The sequence below is a fragment of the Bubalus bubalis genome, chromosome 4 (assembly GCF_019923935.1).
Source record: "Bubalus bubalis isolate 160015118507 breed Murrah chromosome 4, NDDB_SH_1, whole genome shotgun sequence".
Taxonomy (NCBI): Eukaryota; Metazoa; Chordata; class Mammalia; order Artiodactyla; family Bovidae; genus Bubalus; species Bubalus bubalis.
The window spans coordinates 10,591,682-10,611,545 of NC_059160.1; the positions used below are offsets into that span (position 1 = coordinate 10,591,682).

General features: G+C 50.1%; 1 protein-coding gene and 1 pseudogene across 2 annotated transcripts; both read right to left on the bottom strand.

The window, feature by feature from the left end:
* Positions 1–6,206: 6,206 nt before the first annotated feature.
* Positions 6,207–6,301, bottom strand: LOC112584780 (annotated as a pseudogene).
* A 1,390-nt stretch (positions 6,302–7,691) lies between these two features.
* Positions 7,692–18,178, bottom strand: PEX26 (peroxisomal biogenesis factor 26). Of its 2 annotated transcripts, XM_044940887.2 has the most exons (6): positions 17,700–18,178; positions 16,586–16,726; positions 15,569–15,864; positions 14,623–14,712; positions 13,941–14,087; positions 7,692–10,346 (listed from the first exon to the last, which is right to left on the bottom strand). In XM_044940887.2, the coding sequence occupies exons 1-6, from the start codon at positions 17,912–17,914 to the stop codon at positions 10,243–10,245; spliced, it is 993 nt and encodes a 330-aa protein (XP_044796822.2). In that variant the 5' UTR covers positions 17,915–18,178; the 3' UTR covers positions 7,692–10,242. The 2 variants fall into 2 exon arrangements, with proteins under 2 accessions (XP_044796822.2, XP_006071458.3); XM_006071396.4 differs by lacking the exon at positions 14,623–14,712 and having other exon boundaries at positions 17,700–18,171.
* Between the last annotated feature and the right edge of the window lie 1,686 nt (positions 18,179–19,864).

A 19,864-nucleotide genomic window follows, 5' to 3' on the forward strand; every position in this document is an offset into this window, starting at 1 on the left:
CCCTACTTGGGATTCTTGGTCTGTGTATATGTGCATGTGTTTATTTCTACAAAACTGGATGGAACACTTTGAAGTCTGGGGTGTTATTCATCTTGGTGCTCTCTCTCAAAAGTAGCTAGTCAAGTGCATCAAAGATGCACATAAACATTGCTGAGTAAATTGATTTTTTGAGTTCTCTTTGAAATTACCAAATAAGTTCTTAATGTCATTAAGAACAGGTTCTTAATGTCTTGGGGGTAAAAATGATAATGGCAGTACTGGTGGTTATGAGGCTTCAGCAGCCTCATCATGACGACTCCTTGACCCTTTTCATCTTTCACCTTTATGAGGTTAAGGGTTGGCAGGAGCCATGTCTATGCCATAAATGCTGAACATGGCATCTTTTGGTTCCAGGGAGATAAAAAGAAGGGTAGCTGGCATACACTGAGTTGTGTCCCCTCTCCCGCACAAATGATTTGTTGAAGCCTTAACCCTCAATGTGACTCTATTTGGAGATGGTCCTTGGGGCCTTTAGGGAGGTAATTAAAGTTAAATGAAGTCATAAGAGTGGTGCCCTGATCCAGTAGGATTCATGTCCTTATAAGAGGAAGAGACCCCAGGAGTGTATGCACAGAGGGAGGCCAACCAAGAAGGTGGCCATTGGCAAGCCAGGAGCAGAGGCCTCACCAGAAACGGACTATGAGTTTGGACTTCCAGTCTCCAGAACTGTGCGATAATTATTTTCTGTTGTTTAAGCCCCTTCTTGTGTGGCATCTTAGAAGACTAACATAGTAGCCTGAGTCTTAAAGTAAAAAACGTCGACTTCTTTTTGGTTTTTAAGTCCTCTGTTTCACAATTATTTGGTCTGGAGAAACCTGGATCCCACCTCCATTCTATGTCTTTCTCCCTGAGTAGAAGTTTGGAATGAAAGCAGGAGATGTGTTTTCAGTCCCTGTGATGTCAACTTGACTGGGCCATGGGACACCCAGACATTCAGTCAGACATTATTCTGGTGTGTTTGTGAAGGCGTTTCTGAATGAGATGAACATCTGAATCGGTAAGATGAGTAAAGCAGATTGTCCTCCCAATTGGATGAGGTGGGCCTCATCCAGTAAGCTGAAGATTTGAATTAAATGAAAGGGCTGAGTAAGAGGGACTAGCTGCCCGCCTGGCCGCTGAGCTGAGACCCTGGTCTTCTCCTGCCTTGATCTGGAGCTCACACCAGCAGCTCTCCTGGATCCAACTTGAAGACTATGTCTTAGGCTCCATGATCATGCAAGCCAGCTCCCTATTTTCTCTCTCTTTGTGTATGTGTGTCTCCTATGGGTTCTGTTTCTCTGGAGAACCCTAATACAGTCCCCCTTTTTGCAGGTGGAAAAACTGAAGTAAGATACAGGCTGTTCACAGAGAAGAGCAATGTTGCTCTTGACAGTTCGGAACTTCCCTGCTTCCCATAGAGATTTTTAAAAATCAGCCTCAAAAGCAGGTGATTTGGACCCAACTAGGATACAGTGTTTCGTTCTTGTAAAAAGAGTGAAGTAGGGACTTCCCTGGTGGTCCAGGGATTAAGAATCTGCCTTGCGATGCAGAGGACGTGGGTTTGACCCATGGTTGGGGAACTAAAATCCCACATGCCACGGGGCTTAGAACTAAACCCAGTACACCACAACTAGAGAGAAGTCTGCATGCCACAGTGAAAGATCCCACGTGTGGCAACTAGGACCGGGTGCAGCCAAGAAAAAATAAATAGTAAAAAAGAAAAGATGGAGTTTACTTTGCCGAGGGGAGACCGGAGCCTGGAGGAAGACCTGGTACCTTCCAGGCACCCACACTGCTAGGGGAAGCTCGAGATTCCTGGAGGAAACTGTATTTGATAATAGGATTATCTAGATTTAGGCACTTGCCAAATGGATTTAACTCTGGTGATGGGTGATTGCCTGCCTTAAGACCCCTTGCATTTGAATGCTGGGCTCCCTGCTTGTGTCCCAGCCCTGCAGGTGCTGAAAGGGAGGGGGCGCTGATGGCCACAGAATCGCAGGTGTGCTGGTTCCCCTCTGAGGGCTGACCACTGCACGAAGGTGTAGGCACACAGCCCAGGCGGCCCTGCTCCCAGGTGAGTCCCCTCCTAAACCCACCGAGGAGGAGGGTCTGGGTGGCCTTGTTTCAAGCAGGGGACAGCAGCGTTTCCCTGATGGTTCTGATTCCTCCTCTGCTCCCTGCCTGCCAGCTGGCTGACGTCAGAAGTGGGAGCTTTCAACACATCCACTCCCATGGTGTTGCCTTTGATCCTGGCTAAGCTCAGCTTCCTGGGTGGGAGCCGGGGGTGGGGGCAGCCCTTTAGGCCCTCACCTGCCAGTCACAGAAAAATGAGATGGAGGGGACAGGAGGCAGTGGGCACTTAGAGCTGGGGGTCAAAGACTGACAGGTGACGTGCAGAGAACACTGAGCTCAGGGAACGAAGAAAAACTCGCCTCCTTCACAAACGGGCAAGCTGGTCAGAGGCCAGTGGAAGCCCTGCCCTCACCCACACCTAAGGCTCTGTTACTGATCCTGTGACCACCTTCTGCAGCTGCCAGCCCTATTAAAAGCACCAAACGAGCAGCACCAAAGGAAAGATAGGCCGTCAGGTCAGTATCTCCCCTCAGGCCTTGGTGTTCTGCATACAGCTGACTCTTCACTTTCAGAAGGGCTGCTGGGTTCTCTTGTTTCCCAGAAATTTCACAGAACGCTATGGGTATCACAGAGATCCAGGCTTTCTCCACCATACCCTGGCGGTGTGTTAAAAGAGCTGGAAAACAGTTTTCACCATTGACATCATAAACCCACTTTAGAAAACTATCCCAGGAAAAATAACCGTGTCGTTTCATGGCCTTTGCACATACAGCCTGCTCAGAGCTGTTGTTTATACTAGCAAAAAGTCGGAAAGAACTAGAAGGCCCAGCACACCAGCAGGAAGGATTATGTGGCTGCTAAGAGGAGAACTTGGAACCTCGACCGTCACCTCGTTTGGAATAAGGGTCTTTGCAGGTGTCAACTAAGATCTCAAGACGAGAGCACCTGGATTAGGGTGCTTCCTAAATCCAGCAACATTAAGCGAGACAGAAAAGGACAAGACATAGAAACACAGAATGCGGTAAGGCAGGGGTGGGAGACATTCGGCCACAAGCCCAGGGATACCAGGAAGATCCTCCCCGGGGCCTCTGGAGAGAGAGGCCCTGACTGTGGACTTCCAGCCTCCAGAGCTATGAGAGAGTAGGCTTCTATGGTCTGAAGCCCCCCGGCTTCTGGTCATTTGCTTCAGCAACCCCAGGAGACAAATGTGTATAGTAGAGAAGCAGTAATGCTGAAAACTGAATAGATAATATTAAGAACATAGAAAGCACTAGATACATGTTTATGACAATATGCACTTGTATGGAAGAGAAGGTAGAGATGATGTTGCTTTTATGCATTTTTTTTTTTTTTAGTAAGGTTGTTGGAATGAACACATTTCATGTCTTACAAATATAATGAGTAATGTGGCCTATTCACAACCCTGAAAATATAAGTCTGGCCACCCTATGTGGCAGGACAGCCACCCCAGGACCACGCTGTTTTTCACTCTGGTCAAGTGGACATTGGAGTCTTGACCCCAGCAGCACCACCTCACAGATCCACCATTAAAATCTGAGTGTCCACCCACACCTGCTTCCCTGTCTGAGACCGAGTAACTCCCTCTCAGGTCACAATCCCCTGTCTTTGTCTTTACCAAATACTCTCTCACAAACCCCATCACCTCCCCACTCTCCAGCCTCACCTTCCACAGCCCGAAGAAAAAGGTGAGGCAAACAGCATGTCATTTCTTGACCTAGTCCTGATTAAACAGCCCCAAGAAAGTGTTAACTTGCATTTGCCTATGTAACAAGACACAGATCCCTCAGGGACCATTAATCTTATTTAATCCAACTAAATGTGCTATATGCAAAGTCCGTGTCTATTTAACCTATTTCATGCACCAATATTTTAAGTGGATGTTATCAAAAAGACTTAACCATCCTATTTTATAATAATAAATATTTTGTAGTACTTTAAATACTCCATTCCCTGTATCATTTAACACCTTCCAGTCTTTTTAGTAGACTTTTGCTCACGTGACACAAAAGTATCATAAAGAAAATAAGGCATAAAAATTTTATCCCCATCTTTAAGGTATGAAAATAGAGACCTATTCCCCTTATATGTGGAACCTAAGAAGAAATGACACAAACTTACTTACAAAACAGGAAGAGACTTAGAAAACAAACTTATGGTTGCTGAGGGGGAAGGGACAGTTTGGAACTTTGGGGAGGTCATGTACACACTGTTGTATTTAAAACGGATAACCAATAAAGACTTACGTATAGCACATGGAACTCTGCTCAATGTTACATGCCAGCCTGGATGGGAGGGGGGTTGGGTGAGAATAGATACATGTATGGAGAAGGCGATGGCACCCCACTCCAGTACTCTTGCCTGGAAAATCCCATGTACGGAGGAGCCTGGTAGGCTGCAGTCCATGGGGTCGCTAAGAGTCGGACACGACTGAGCGACTTCCCTTTCACTTTTCACTTTCATGCACTGGAGAAGGAAATAACCCACTCCAGTGTTCTTGCCTGGAGAATCCCAGGGACGGGGGAGCCTGGTGGGCTGCTGTCTATGGGGTCGCACAGAGTCGGACACGACTGAAGCGACTTAGCAGATACATGTATATGTATGGCTGAATCCCTTCCCTGTTCACCTAAAACTTCCACAACATTGTTAATCAGCTATACCCCAATACAAAATGTTTTTGGCATTACAAAAAGAAAGAAAGAGAGAAAGAGAGACCTGAAGATTAGACGACGTTTGCAAAGTTACAGAGCAATTCAGCAGCAGAGCCAGCATCTCTCCACAGGGAGAGATTTGCTTTTCTGCCATCAACGTTGATGCTACTGTTAATGTGACTTTTCTCTAAAAGGATTTCTGCAAAAATCCTTTGGTTTTTCAACCAAGTCTCCAAATATTACCTGATGCTTGTCAGTCCCCATCTCAGATGGTAGAAAAGGTGACAAGGGTATGTGAAAAGTTTCAGAGGTGCTTGAAAAACAGGAGCTTGTCAACAGTGTGAAATGAGAGCTGGGGGTCAGTATTAAAATTAGAAGTGGGTCATAAAACCCAGCCCTGCCAGGCCACCTGGGGAGGGACAGCGGCTCTGGTGGCCCCCACCCCTCTTCTACCTCAGCCTTTCTGCCAGCCTACCCACCCCCCCACTGGCTGCAAGGCCCTTCTGCTGGCCTGCAGTTCAGCCAGCTAATACTCTCCTGAACAAACCCCGTCTGCAGCCACTTTTTCACAGGTTCTCAAGTACTGGGGTTACCAAGAGGGCTGGATGTTTGAAAGATAAAACAAAAAAAACCCCACCATTACAGTGGTTATCTCAGACGCATGGGATCACAAGTCCCAAATTTGATTTTATACAATTTTTTAAATTTCTAAAATATATCAGTCAGTCCAGTTCAGTTCAGTTGCTCAGTCGTGTCCAACTCTTTGCGACCCCATGAATTGCAGCATGCCAGGCCTCCCTGTCCATCACCAACTCCCGGAGTTCACCCAGACTCATGTGCATCGAGTCGGTGATGCCATCCAGCCATCTCATCCTCTGTGGTCCCCTTCTCCTCCTGTCCACAATCCCTCCCAGCATCAGTCTTTTCCAATGAGTCAACTCTTCGCATGAGGTGGCCAAAGTATTGGAGTTCAGCCTCAGCATCAGTCCTTCCAGTGAACACCCAGGACTGGTCTCCTTTAGGATGGACTGGTTGGATCTCCTTGCAGTCCAAGGGACTCTCGAGAGTCTTCTCCAACACAGTTCAAAAGCATCAATTCTTCGGCGCTCAGCTTTCTTCACAGTCCAACTCTCACATCCATACATGACCATTGCTTAAAAAAAATTTTTTTTTTTAATCTGTTTTTATCAAGTGGCCTGGAGGCTGGCCAAAAATATCTGGATCCCACTTTAACCCTGGAGGAATGGCACACATGGGGGTTTCAGTAGGGCCCTGTGTCCACTGCTTTTTTCTTTTTTGAGTATAGCTGATTTACCACGTTGTTAGCTTCAGGTACACAACAAAGTGAATCAGTTATAGCCAGTTTTTAAGGTTTTTTCCCATATAGGCCATTACAGAGTATTGAGTAGATTTCCATGTGCTGTACAGTAGGCCCTTACTATTTTTAAAAATATGGAATGCTTCACGAATTCGTGTCATCCTTGCACAGAGGTCATGCTAATCTCTGTATTCCAATTTTAGCATTCATGCTCCTGAAGCAAGTACCATGTCCATTGCTCTTAATTCAGCTCCTTGTCATCAAAGAACCAAGATCTCCAGAGGTAGAGAAGCAATCTCATTAACAATTGCTATGTCAAGTTCCAAAGCACGGGGCTGGCAGGTGGTGAGGGAAGCCTAGGGAGGGGAGCTTGCCTGAGCAGAGCACACGAGAGAACGACAACCCACAGCCACTCCTGGGTGCAGACACAGCGGCCCACCAGCCCGGGGCTGCTCCAGCTGGGGAGCAGAGGGGAGAGGCGGACAGACGCCCTCTCTGCAGTTCACATCAGGCCTCTCTGCCATTTCCCGTGGCTGGCTTAGTGGTTGGCAGAGACAGTGCCACCCCAGACTTAGAAGTGGAGCATCTGGGAGTGTGAAAGGCTGGCTCTCAGCCTTTCACCAGGTACCAGGCAGGCTGGACAGAGGGCTGCATTTGCCAGGAAGTGGCAGCAGAGGTGTGATGCCCATCTGTTCCTCTCAGACTCGGGCTCAGAAGAGGGTGGAGCGGCTCCATGGCATTACAGGGAAAGGTGTGGGGCTTGTACTGCAAGCCTGTCACAGAAGGGAGCATGGGGCAGCTGAACAGAGTGAGGCAGCTCTGCAAGAGCGGATGCGGACAAACACCCAAGACTGGGTTTAAAAGCATGGCGCACGTGTGCAGCACGCCATCATCTGTGGAGAAAGAGGAGCTTAGCATCAGAGGTTACGTGGAAGGATCCAGGTGGCCATGGTGGTGGGCAGGGGGCCAGGGGTGTGGAGCAGGAGGGAAAGACACCCTCTGTGCCTTCTCAGTTTTAGACACATAAAACATCATTTTTAAAAGAGCATGAACACATGTGAGCAAACACATCCATGGTGTCACCTGCCACGTGTCACAAAGCCACGAAATATGCCCTCAGCCCCTCTCTAGAGGCAGCACCGTGTCCTCCCCACCACTGTCCACCCCACCTGTGACGGCCCATGCAGCCCAGCTGCTCCTTACCTCACCATCTCCCCAGCTGCCCCTCAGCCCCGAGAACCGTTATCTCAGAACCAGTGGAAGCGACCCACTTGCTGGGGCCGAGGTGGCACGTGTGAGGATGGCAAGCTCCAGTGGCTGGTTTTTGGGTACATGAGGGGCACCGTGAGCAGTGAGGGACGTGGATTGTGGAGGGGACTCCTGTCTTATGCAAGCTGAAGCCTGGGGGTCACTTCACCCTGGGATCTCCATTTCCTTAACACACAAAGAAGGGGTTGCAATGGGGGAGTCTGTCTGGATCACACGCCAGCAGGCCCACCTCATGGCCACTTCTCCAGACCAGTTGTGTACTGGGTGCTTTGACCACAGGCCCACAGAAACACGAAGCGAGCTCTCCATGCATGCTGAAACATTCTGGGAGCCCCACAAAAAAGTGGAAAAAACAGGTAATAACAGATTTTATTTAGTCCAATATATGCAGATTATCATTTCAAATATGCCATCAATATAAAAATTACCAAGTCTCTACTCTTTTTAGCTGTGTTTGCAATCAGTGTGTATATTTACACATCATCTTGATTTACAATACGCGATCAATATAAAAATTACCGAGTCTCCACTTTTTAGCTCTGTGTTTGCAATCAGTGTGTATTTTATATTTACACATCTTGATTTGGCCCAGCCACACCTCAAGGGCTGAAAGGCAGCGGAAGCAGTGGGGACCTCCCTGGTCAGCACCAGTGCTGGAGTGACCAGGCGGCCCGCCCTTCGCTTCAGATGTCATCAGGCTCCGCGCTGAGGCCAGCCGGAGCAGCAGCTGCATCCCCAGACAAGGCCCAGCCACTTGAGCAGCGGGTCCAGCTCCTTGCCAGACGAGGAGGGGAGCTGGGGCTGGATGCCAGACAAGACTGCAGAGCACCTGGCGAACAGGAAGCCAAGATGCCCGAGGCCTGGAGTAGGGTCACACGGGCTTCGGGGTGACAGAAGTCAGGGTTTCCACAACACAACCCCTCTCCCCCACACTGGAGCAGAGGCTGCTGTCAGTTACATCCACTCATTCTCTGACATGCCTCTGAACACCTTCTAACCCCCGGCCCTCAGCCGGGCAGTGAGGACACAGCCACCCCTTATGGGACTCCTACCCAGAGCAGGAACCTGCTAACACTGCCCTGGAGGCTCATTTACTCACCCATCTCACCCAAAAATTTCTGTGAGAGGACAATCACCTTAGAGATGAGGTTAAATCACTTCCCAACAGCCACACACCAACAGGTGGGAGGGCAGCCTCCCACCACTTCAACATTGCAGTCACACACCCCAGCTTCACAGAGGCCCCAGGATCCCACAGTCACAAGGCATGGGGCCACCACTGCAGAAAGCATACGAAACGGGCCAGGAGAAGATTCCCAGGGGCAGCCCACCGTACGAGAGGGGAGCTGGGCCTCCAGAGGATCAGCAGGCGCAGAAGGTAAGAGGTGTGAGGGGTGCAGTGCTCAGAAAACCGTGACTGCCAGCGGCTGGATCAGGCCCCACGTGAGGTGCGGGTGTCGGCCAAAACCAGTGCCCAAGGTCCCTACACTCCATAAGAACTGGGGTTTTACCCTCAGGCACAGGGGAAGCCACTCAAGAGTTCTATCCGTGGCACGAACAGGACCAGGTTTTAAAAATCACTGTAAAGGAGAAATCCCCAAGCCTGATCGGCTCCCCTTCTCTCAGCATGTTTTACGACACCCTAGGACTTAACCTCCCAGGGCCTGAAGTTTACTCACTCCATCATTTTATGAAAGCGATGCCGCTGACCTGGAGCTCCTGAGGGTCTTAATGCAAAGCTGATAAGCCCCTGGTCTTCCTGGCCTGCTAGGCGCCTCCACCCCCAGCCCCACAGCAATGGCCTCCACGTCCCCGCAGAGACAGGGAGGATTCTTGCGGCCACTGAGAGAAAGCACTGAAACATTTCAGCTGCACAACTGCAGGGCCCTACTGCCTCCCACCCCCAGACAAGGAGTAACATCGTTCACTGCCTCCCAAGCCTCCCCTCTGCCCAACCCCCTCCACACATCCTTCCAGCTCCCCTGATTATCCGCTCCATTTTCAGTGCATCAGCTTTTGAGGCTGGCCTACTTTCCAAGGATGTAGGAGCAGAAACACTTGTGCATTATACGAACAGCAGAACATAACTGGAACAGGACACAGAAAGGGGGGAGCCAGCAACAGGGTGTGCCAAGGATGCAGCAGCAGCTGGTGAAAGAACCAGCAAGGCAGAGCACAAACCATTACCTTGAGGGGCGTGGGGGGCAGCAGGAAGGAAGGGGCAACAGGAGGGAGAAGGCAGAGACACCTCCTCACACAGCCCCGCTTGGCCACTGACAGCTGGAACAGAGCTTAGTCCAGGAGGCAGCTGCCCAGATCCCCTTACCCAGTTAGAAGAGGACTTGAGGCTCAGGAAGCCACGCTCAGTGTGAGCAGAGGGCAGCCCACGGCACATCTCCGGGCTTGGGGAGGAATGGGGAGTGATAAGCCAGACCAGACTATGGAGCCTGTCCTGGGGACCACCTTCAGAGGTAAGTGTTCCATGCAAGTGCAAGGCCAAGGTCCCCCAGCCAGGACCTTGCTCTAAATTTCCAGCTGCATGAACCTCTGGCCTGAAAGACCAACCCCTGCTTCTGCAGGAAGACGGATCGTGTCAAGGAATGTCAAGGAGGAAGCACTCCCTTCCCACAACCCCTCCTCTGCAGGGGCCTCTGCAGGGCTGTGCATCTTGGTCTTGTCTTCACAACACCTGCCAGGCCCGCCAGTGCAGGGCGCAAGGGGAGGGTGCTTGAGGCAGCCTGACACGGTGCCCCAGCCAGGTCAGCTTCCCCTGGAATTAGGCTGGCTGTGCTGGCAGGGCCCATTGGCTGCAGGAAGCAGGTTGCCAAGGACGAGTGACTCTGCTTCTCCGGCAGGCTTGGGGCACAGGGGGTTGAGGCGAGCAGGGACGACCACTCAGTGCTGGATGGGAAGCTGGCAGAGAGGAGGAGACATGGCCTCGCGGATCCGCTGGAAGATCTGAGCCAGCTTGTAGAGGAAGGGCAGGGAGCGGGGAGACGCTGCAGGGAGAGGCCAGTCAGTGCCCGCCCTACCCCTCCCGCCCCCCACTCGGCCACTCCTCCCCCAAAACTCTCCTACCTGGGGAGTGACCATGCCAGTGCCCCTCCTCCCCTCCCAACGGGAGAGAATTTCCCTTTCTCCAGAATATAATCTCTGGGTTGTATTTTCTTTATGTGGATGAGAGAAAACTTCAGTTTGCTGAGAAAAAGATCCAAATTTATTATGTTTTAATCTAACTTTTTAATACTAAAAAATTGGTAATGATGGCTGCCTCTGTGTAGATGAATTTGGGAAGAGACTTTTCACTACATTCCTCTTTGTGCCTTTTAAGTTTGAAGCCAAGCCATAATACTACCTCTTTTTATCATAAGTTAATTATATTAACAATAAAAGTAAAATTAGCCTCTTTTGAATGAGAGCTGAGCTGGCTGCTTTGGTTTGTTTTTCCTTATTTGAATTACTGACTTTTTAATAGACTTTCTTCCTTCTTAAAAAAAATATGTTACTTTTAAGAAAGCTATTTCAGTCCACCCTCTTCATGTCCTCCTGGCTGGGTTCTAACTGCAGCCCAGCCCTGGGCTCTCACCAACCTGCACGGACTGTCCTGGGCGCTCCTGGAACAGCCCCTTGCCATCCCCACTCAGAAGACCAGGGTTCTGAGACTGAAGGACTCCTAAGAACCACAAAAATCTTTCTAATTTTTACTTTTAAGTCTCTGGAATAAAGTAAAAGGTCAGAGGGTGGACAGGACTGAACACAAACTCCTAAGCTTTCCAAAGGGCTAACCAGTGACTCTCCTCAAGCAAACAGAGCTGTTCAGAGGAATCTCCTGCTCAGTACCAGCCATGGGGTCAAATGGACAAGCTGAGCTGTGCAGAAACAGCTCCCAGACAAGAAAAAGGGAAGTGGGGATACAGAAGGATTTAGGGTTAAATGAAGAGCAGCAGACAGAATGTCTGTGTGACCCTGGAGCAGTCACTTCTCTCTGGTTCTTAGGTTTCCCAACCGAAAAAGAAAATGAAAGTGAAGGGATTGAAATTAAGGGTTTCCAGTTTTCCTTTCAGTTTTGAAAGTTATACAACCCTAAGTCTAAATTCATGAGAAGAGGTTAGGTTATAATTCACACACAGTCACACACAGAAAAGTTCACGAGTGAGCTCCTAACCTCTGGCCCAGTGCTCACAAGGTGAATTCACCCTCGGGAAAGAGCACAGCAGAAAACAGCAAGAAGTCATCAAAATGTTCGGAGGTACCACCTCATACTGGTCAGAATGGCCACCATCAAAAGCGAAAGTGAAATCGCTCAGTTGTGTCCAACTCTTTGTGACTCCATGGACTGTAGCCTGCCAGGCTCCTCTGTGCATGGGATTTTCCAGGCAATAATACTAGAGCGGGCTGCCATTTCCTTCTCCAGGGGATCTTTCCAACCCAGGGATTGAACCAGGGTCTCCCGCATTGTAGGCAGACGCTTTTACCGTCTGAGCCACCAGGGAAGTCACCTGCCCCCGTCCCCCACCATAAAAAAAAAAAAAAAAATGCTGGAGAGGGTGTGGAGAAAAGGGAACCCTCCCACACTGTGGGTGGGAATGTAAATTGGTGAAGCCATTATAGAGAACAGTATCAAGGTTCCTTAAAAACTAAATACAGCTACCATGTGACCCAGCAATCCCCACTACTGGGTATATATCCAGAAATAAATATAATTCAAAATACACGTGTACCCCACTGTTCACAGCAGCACTATTTACAACAGCCAGGACATGGAAGCAACCTAAACATCCTTTAAGAGAGGAATGGACAAAGATGCAGTACACACACACAGTGGAATATTACTCAGTCATAAAAAGGGACAAACGAAATGTGTAGAGACATGGATGAACCGAGAGGGTGTCATAGAGTGAAGTTAAGTCAGAAAGAGAAAAACAAGTATTGTATATTAACACATATGTTGTGCAATCTAGAAAAATGGTATAGATGACCTTATCTGCAAAGCAGAAATAGAGACACAGACGTAGGAAACAAACGTATGGATACCAAGGTGGAAGGCGGGAGGAAACTGGGAGAATGAGACTGACATACATATACATATGACTGATATACATATCAATACTATGTACAAGATCGAAGCTGATGGGAACACAGTATATAGCACAGGGAGCTCTACTCAGTGCTCTGCAGTGACCTGAATGGGAAGGGAGTCCAAAAGGGAAGGGTATATACATACATACAGCTGATTCATTGTGCTGTACATTAGAAGCTAACACAACACTGTAAAGCAACTATGCTATGATAAAAACTACACAAATAAATAAAAAGGAATCACTGAAATGTTCAAAAACAGGGCACTGTAAAATCAATTATGGAAGTTACTGAAAACTGGAATATTATTTAGTTGTGTAAAGTTTTAAAGCCATTTTTTTTTTTTTGGTGGGGGGAGGGCCACAATTTATGGCTTACAGAATCTTATCTCCTTGACCAGGAATCAAACCCAGGCCTTCAGCAGTGAAAGCATGGGGTCCTAACAACTAGATCGCCTGGGGATTCCCTAAAGCCATGTATTAAAGAATACTTATAGGGGAATGAGGAACTGGAAGAAGGCTGTCAAAAAGTCCTTTTAGTTATAAGATAAATAAGTATCAGGAATGTAATGTACAACATGATGACTATAATTAACACTGCTGTATGTTGCATACAAAAGTTAAGAAAGTCCTAAGAGTTTCTCATTGCAAGGAAAAAAATTTTTTATCTATATGAGGATAAATGTTCACTGTACATACTGTGGGAATCATTTCATGGTGTATGTAAGTCAAATCATTATGCTCTACACCTTAAACTTATACAGTGCTGAATGTCAATTATATCTCAATAAAACTAGAAGAAAAAAAAAGAATACTTAACGACAAGCAAAACTGCATCAACATCCAGAAAAAGACTAACGATTACAGTAGCTGACTGAAGGGTGATTTGTTTTCTCCGTTATACTTTTCTGTTTTCCATATTCTCTAAAATATATTTTTCCTATTGTAATTGTATTTCTACAACATAATATGTTTTAATTTAATGTAACTTTTTTACACATTATGATGAAGGTTTTTCTTTTTCAATTCTGAGGGGACTCCTTGGTGGTCCAGTGGTTGAGAATCTGCCTGCTCGTGTTTGATCTCTTCTCTGGCAAGATCCCACATGCTACAGGGCAGCTAAGCCCATACACTGCACCTACTGGAGCCGGAATGCTCTACAGCCCGGGTGTGGCAACCACTAAGCCTAAGCACCACAACTACTGAACAGCCCCTGCTTGCCACAACTAGAGAAAGCCTGCGTGCAGCAACAAAGACCCAGCACAGCCAAAAAGAAAACAAATAAACCCTGAGGCTCTACTCAGAGTTCAACCCTGGACGTCCAGAGTTGACAAGGCAGAATGGACTCTCTCCAGGACTGGTCTCTCCTTCAAGGTGGGCTGGCTCCGGTTCAGGTCCACCAGCTCCTCCTTGCAGATGAGACCACGGAAAACCCCCAGGAGGGCTCCCAGGCCCAGCCCTGGTCAACCGCCCTGTCCTGGGAGGGTGGGTGGGGAGGCAGGTGTCCTCACTCACCTGGATCAAACCTCAACACCAGGAGGCAGAGGAGCAAGGCGGCCAGCAGGCTCTTACTGAAGGGCAGAGAAAAGAAGTGGCTGACTGCAGAGTCCCAGAGCTGGCGCAGCAACGTCAGTAGAGACAGGAACTTGTGGGAGGAGGAGCCTGGCGGGGTGACAGAGTAGAACTTCAGTAAAGAAGCAGCTTCCCGACTCCAAGCTTTGAGTCTAAGTCGAGCCAAGACTGGTTTCCTCATGCAGTCCACAAAATGGTTCTAAGGGAGCTTCCAGGCATCCAGAGATGCCTTCAGCACTGATTATATCAGAACACCAGCTCCATCCAAGAGGACTGTGACGACACCAGACGCCACCTCCACAGAAGAGGACTCTGGCATCACCAGACATCAGCTCCAGAGGAGACGACTCTGATGCCACCAGATGCCAGCTCCAGAGGAGCGGGCTCTGACATCACCAGACGCCAGCTCCACAGGAGAGGGCTCCGACGTCACCAGACGCCAGCTCCACAGGAGAGGGCTCCCATGTCACCAGACACCAGCTCCATCCGAGAGGACTGTGACATCACCAGACACAACCTCTGTAGGAAAGGATTCTGACATCACCAGACACCAGCTCCAGAGGGGAGGGCTGTGATGTCACCAGACACCATCTCCGTAGAAGAGGACTCTGACGTCACCACATACCAGCTCCACAGGAGAGGGCTCTGACATCACCAGACACCACCTCTGTAGAAGAGGACTCTGACATCACCACACCAGCTCTGTGGGACAGGACTTCAACAGAAATGTCAACTTAGCTGGGGAACCTGGTACATCTGGTGTTTCTTTAACAGCTTCACAGTATTCTTCATATTCTGGCCTAAGACATATGCACAGTTACACAGCAATAATTCTTGATGATCAGTAAAGGCAGAAAACAAAGGGCACCTCATAGGCACAGTGAAGAATCCCATCTTGGACTGAGCACAAACATGAACACCACCTTCAAGCCCTGAAGACACCCTGGACTCGCCATCCAAGCGCCTCCTCCCCAGGCACTGGACAGGCAGAGGGTTTGTGGAGTTACATGGAGTCCCTGAAGCCAACAACCTGCTGCAAAGAAGTGACCCTGCCTCAGCAGGTCCCTGCTCTTAAGCACACAAAGAAAACACCTCAGAGACAGGATTAGTCTCCTGAGGGCTGAAGGTCCTCCATGTATGCCTATTCTATGTGTCACGAACAGAGAAAACAAAGATCAGGGGGTTAAAAACCACCAGGAGGAAAACTTCAACTCAGCATCAGGAAGAACTTCCCTGCACAACCCTCCACAGCTGAAAGGCACTGCTTCAGGAGATGGTGAAGTAACATCCTGGCCAGGCCAGCACAGTGGAGACAGATCTACTGATAGGGGCCCACGGAGGAGATGATTTTCAAGAGACAAAAGTAAGGCTCTGAGACCTGCACCACCTGCCTCCCAAAGCCAACTGCAGAGGGGCTGGGCTTTCGAAGCACCTTAACAGATTTCTTATCCTGCAATCTTGGAAACATACAAAGCATTGTTCCCAAGGCCCAGGAAGGTCATGATGGACCCCACGTCCAGGAGGAAGCCCTCAGCTTCTGCACAGAGGGCTGCAGAAGGATGATGTCCCACCTTCCTGGTTTAGTGTCTGCGTCTCCTCGGAGCCAGAGTGCCCATGTGTCTGCTGCTGCCTCGCTGCACTAATGGCCTGAAGCGCATCCAGCCGCTGTTTCTCGCTGAAGGCTGCAGAGCCCACCACCAGCTCTTCAGCCTCTGACAGGAGGCCCAGAGGAAGTAGCACCCGCTGCAGGTGAAGTTCTGCTAAGGATCTATACTCTGGAAGGCCCTGGTTGTCAGGGTCTTGAAGCCAAGCACGGACTCCATCCAGCACGGCTCCAGGCTCTTGCATTTTACTGTATAAAAGAACACTGCAGCCCCAAATAATCCAATCCCAGAAAAACAGTGGTCAATGCTTCACGGTTTGTTAATTTCTCTTAACCACTAAACTCCTCCTACCCAGCCTCTCCTTTGTGCCCTCAAGTCCTTCCCTAAGGGACACTGACACGGCAAGAATCAGAAGTTCTTAGAAGCAGCAAGCAACTCTCAGCTCTGGCACCTCCCCCTTCTGTCACCCCACTTCATGTCTCCCATCCCTTCCTCTTTTCCCTATCCCACTCCTAAATTCCTTCTTCCTCATCTTTTCATGCATATGTTTTGAGTCTGGAGGGCGCCGGGGGGACAGGGGGTGGGGAACAGGGAAAGAATTAGATTTAAAGGGAAATGGTATGGGAAGAAAAAGAGGAGATATGAGAACTGAAGGGGTGTGATGTGCTTAGTCGCTCAGCCATGTCGGATTCTGTGTGACCCCAGGGACTGTAGCCCACCAGGCTCCTCTGTCCATGGGGGTTCTCCAGGCAAGAAGTGGAGTGGGTTGCCATGCCCTCCTCCAGGGGATCTTCCCAACCCAGGGATCAAACCCAGGTCTCGCACATTGCAGGCAGATTCTTTACTGTCTGAGCCACCAGGGAAGCCCAAGAATACTGGAGTGGGTAGCCTATCCCTTCTCCAGAGCATCTTCCCGACCCAGGGGAAAACCCTCTTGCTCCTGAGCTGACTCAGTGGGGAAGCAGTAAGGACCTAAGGACCTACCACAGTTCCAGGACTTTGGGGGGCAGCTTCTCAGGAGCCTGGTAATATTGAAGAACCCAGGACAGGACTTCCCGCCACCGATCCATTTCTGCCAGGGCCTGGATGCCCACAACACACAGAGAGCATTTCACCTCCAAGGAGCTGTCAGCAAAAAAGCCAATTTGGGAGTTCAGAAGTGGTTCCCCTGCACTGCCATGCCCACCTTCAGCCTGGGACTGTTCTTTACCAGCTCCCAAGTCAGTAGCCATTACCTCTCACCTCCCTCCATCCCCAGTATTCAAGAGGGCCTCACAATTATGACCCGTCTCATGAGCACCAGCAAGAGAAAACTGCCCTTTGCCCAGGAGCTAAACGTTTCTATAAATCTAAAGGCCAATCAGCTGCTGACCAGCACACGTCTCTGTATCCAGGTAAAGTCAGGGTTAACCAACAGGAAACGTTCATTTACTCCCAAGGGGGAAAGAACAGCTGCAGCACAGATGTGGGTGCAAAGAGGACCAGCCCTAAGAGTTTGCTTAGTGAAGAAAGGGCAGAAGCAGTCTCCGCCCAAGCGCAGCATCAGAATCACACCCTCAGCCTTTACAGCACCCAGTCTTCACCGACCCCCAAACACTCAAGGAAGGCTCCCCAGTTCATCCTTCTCTGGGGCCAGCTTTGACCAGTCTACCCACACCCTCCCTAGTGTGACCTAATCCAAAGAGCAATGCAGGACCAAGATTTCAATTCTTTGATCCAATCTTAACAAGAGGACCAGAACACGACTCCTGCTCTGAACCCCAACCCGAGGAGTGAGGGGGGCTTCTTCGGGGAGGGGTGGAAGGAGAGGACTTCCGGTACCAGCTTACTGCAGTAATTTAACAAATCAATTCTATTTTCCCATTAGACCATTCTACCCTGATATAGGGAGAAAGAATTGATTGTGGGGTCCCACTAAAACCCGTTCACGTCTCGACCGTTTCCTCCGCGGAAACCGACACAAGGTGAGTCCCTGCTTCGCGGAGAAGCACCGCGAGGAAAACAAAGAATAAGGGTCGCACAAGCAACCAGACTGCAGGAGTGCTGGCGTCTGGAGGCCTCCCACCGTCCCCGGAGGCGAACCGAGCCCCGGACGTACGCGCCCGCCGGCTCCTCCGCCAGGCCCTGCCAGGCGCGTTCGCAGGTGCGCAGCGCCGCGCCGAAGTCCAGGTTCACCACTAGCAGGTCGGCCGCCTCCTCCAGCAGAAGCGCGGCCGCCGACGGGGCCGGAACGGCACGCACGGGCTCGCTGCTCCGCAGGGCTCCCCCGAGCGCCCTCAGCGGGGCTGCGGAGGTTGCGGGGTCACTCTTCATAAGTGCGCGCCAGGACGCAGCCCTCTAGGGGCGCGGGGTGTGCGGTGCAGTCTGGGGAGGAGGAAGGGGTGGTCCTCACAGGCTGTTCTGGCGCGGGACAGCCTGGCGCCCTCGGATTTGTGCAGCACTGAGTCCCTGGGCACCCGGTCCCACGACAAGGACTGGGACCCCGGCTGGTGTATGGCCGCCCGTGGTCTTCTCAGTTGTAGGGCCGCAGCCGCGGGCTCGGGAACACGGGGGCCGACATCTTGCCTGCGCGCGCAGGCCCGGCCGACGCTCTGCCCCCGGCGGCGCGGGGCATTCTGGGAGGTGTAGTTCCGTTCTTGGAGCGTTAGTCCTCCAAGGCAGCCGAGGAACTTCGGACTACAAGCCCCGGCAGCCCGCGCCCCGGAAGTTGTCGCGGCGAGAGGAAGCCCGCCGACGGAAGGCGCGGAAGGGGGTATGGGTGGAGGCGTGGGCCTCCGGCACCTGCGCCCCATGTCTCCGGGATGCAGCCCCGGCAGCGGGCAGTAAAGGCAGTCCGTGTGCCGCCTCCGCCGGTTCCCCGTCGAGCTCACGGTCAGTCCACAGTGGGACTCCGAACCTCGTGCCAAATAGAGATCTCGTGAAAAACAGAGCCGTACGGTGTGTGATGCAGTTTGCAATAAAGCCCTGGGACAGAGCACGTATTCCTTACGTTATGGCTGTAATAGTAATTATTAAGTGGTTGTACGCAGACACAAGTTACATTTATTACTGCGCTTCACTCAGGTTTTTCGGGGCCTCTCAAGTTTGTACTAAACCCTAGGTTTCCCAGTTCCTACCCTGAGGTCTCCTGAAATGACTCCTCTTTGATTACATGAGACGGGCCAGGCCAGGAGCAAAGTCAGCACCTGATCGCGTCAACGTCCCCTTCTCTGGTCACCAGCCTCGGCTCTCATCTCTACATAAAGTCCTCCCGGAAGGCTGAGGCAGAAGCATCAGATCCGTCAGACTCTGCGGATGAGGAGTATGGAGCCATAACCATATAAGGCCATAAAGCCAGGACTTCACTCACTCCGCATATACCTAGCACCCTGTAAGTGCCAGGCCTTCTTCTAAAGGCTGAAGACAGCAGGTGAACACAGGAGACAAATATCTGCCTCTGTGGAGCTTCCATATAGTGAAAGGACGCAAAATTAAAAATAAGTAGTATGTTAGATGGTGATAAATGCTAAGGACAAATAAAATAGGAGAACTTGAGAGTGACAAGACTGATGACACCTAACCTTCTTTTCTAATAGTAAATCTGGGGCTGGAGAAGAGCAGAGAGAGAACCTGTGCTCAGACTGGCCTCTGTTGGTGGGGTCACTGCCCTTGGGACCAACATGTACTCAGTGTCTGCCCTAAATCCCTCTTCATCTCCAGGCAATACTCATTCCCACGTAGAAAAATCCAGAGGCAAACAGGCCTCTGGGAAGTGTGGATCGGTTCAAGGCTGAAGTTACCAGGATGTGTTATCAGTTATGCCTGAGGTCTCACAGCAGATAATGAAGATCAGTAGAAATAACATAATTATTGGACTTCAAACAACCAAACAAACAAAAAAACCCTGTTTCTCAGAGCTGGTTTTAGATGTCGTCCCTGTAAAATCAGGGAAGCAGTAGTAGCATCAAGAAACAGATGTGATCAGGCCTGGGCTAGTTGGGACTAGCACAATCAAGCCTTGGCTTCAGGAGTGCCACCTGAAAAAGGCCCTTTTCTTAATCCCTAAGGAGGAGGCTCTTGCTATGCCGAGGCCTCTCCAGGAGACGGCAGCACAGCCTTAAAAGAAGCTGACCTGCCAGCAGGTAGGTCTGTGGCTGCCAGAATGAGGTCAATGTATTTAAGGAAGTGGAAGCTTGCAAAAAATAATTTAAAAATAGGATTGTGTTCTATTTCTGTGTTTCATCCAATCTCTGACTGTGCAGGGCCCCAGAGTGGTCTGTCATC

Coding starts and splice junctions, on each gene's coding strand:
- PEX26 (XM_044940887.2), bottom strand. CDS start 17,914: ATGAAGAGTGACCCCGCAACCTCCGCAGCCCCGCTGAGGGCGCTCGGG. Junction 16,727..17,699: donor GCGGAGGAGCCGGCGGGCGC/GTACGTCCGGGG, acceptor TTTTGCTGACAG/CTCCTTGGAGGTGAAATGCT. Junction 14,088..14,622: donor AGCCCTCTCCTGTGGAGCTG/GTATGTGGTGAC, acceptor TCACCCCGCCAG/GCTCCTCCTCCCACAAGTTC.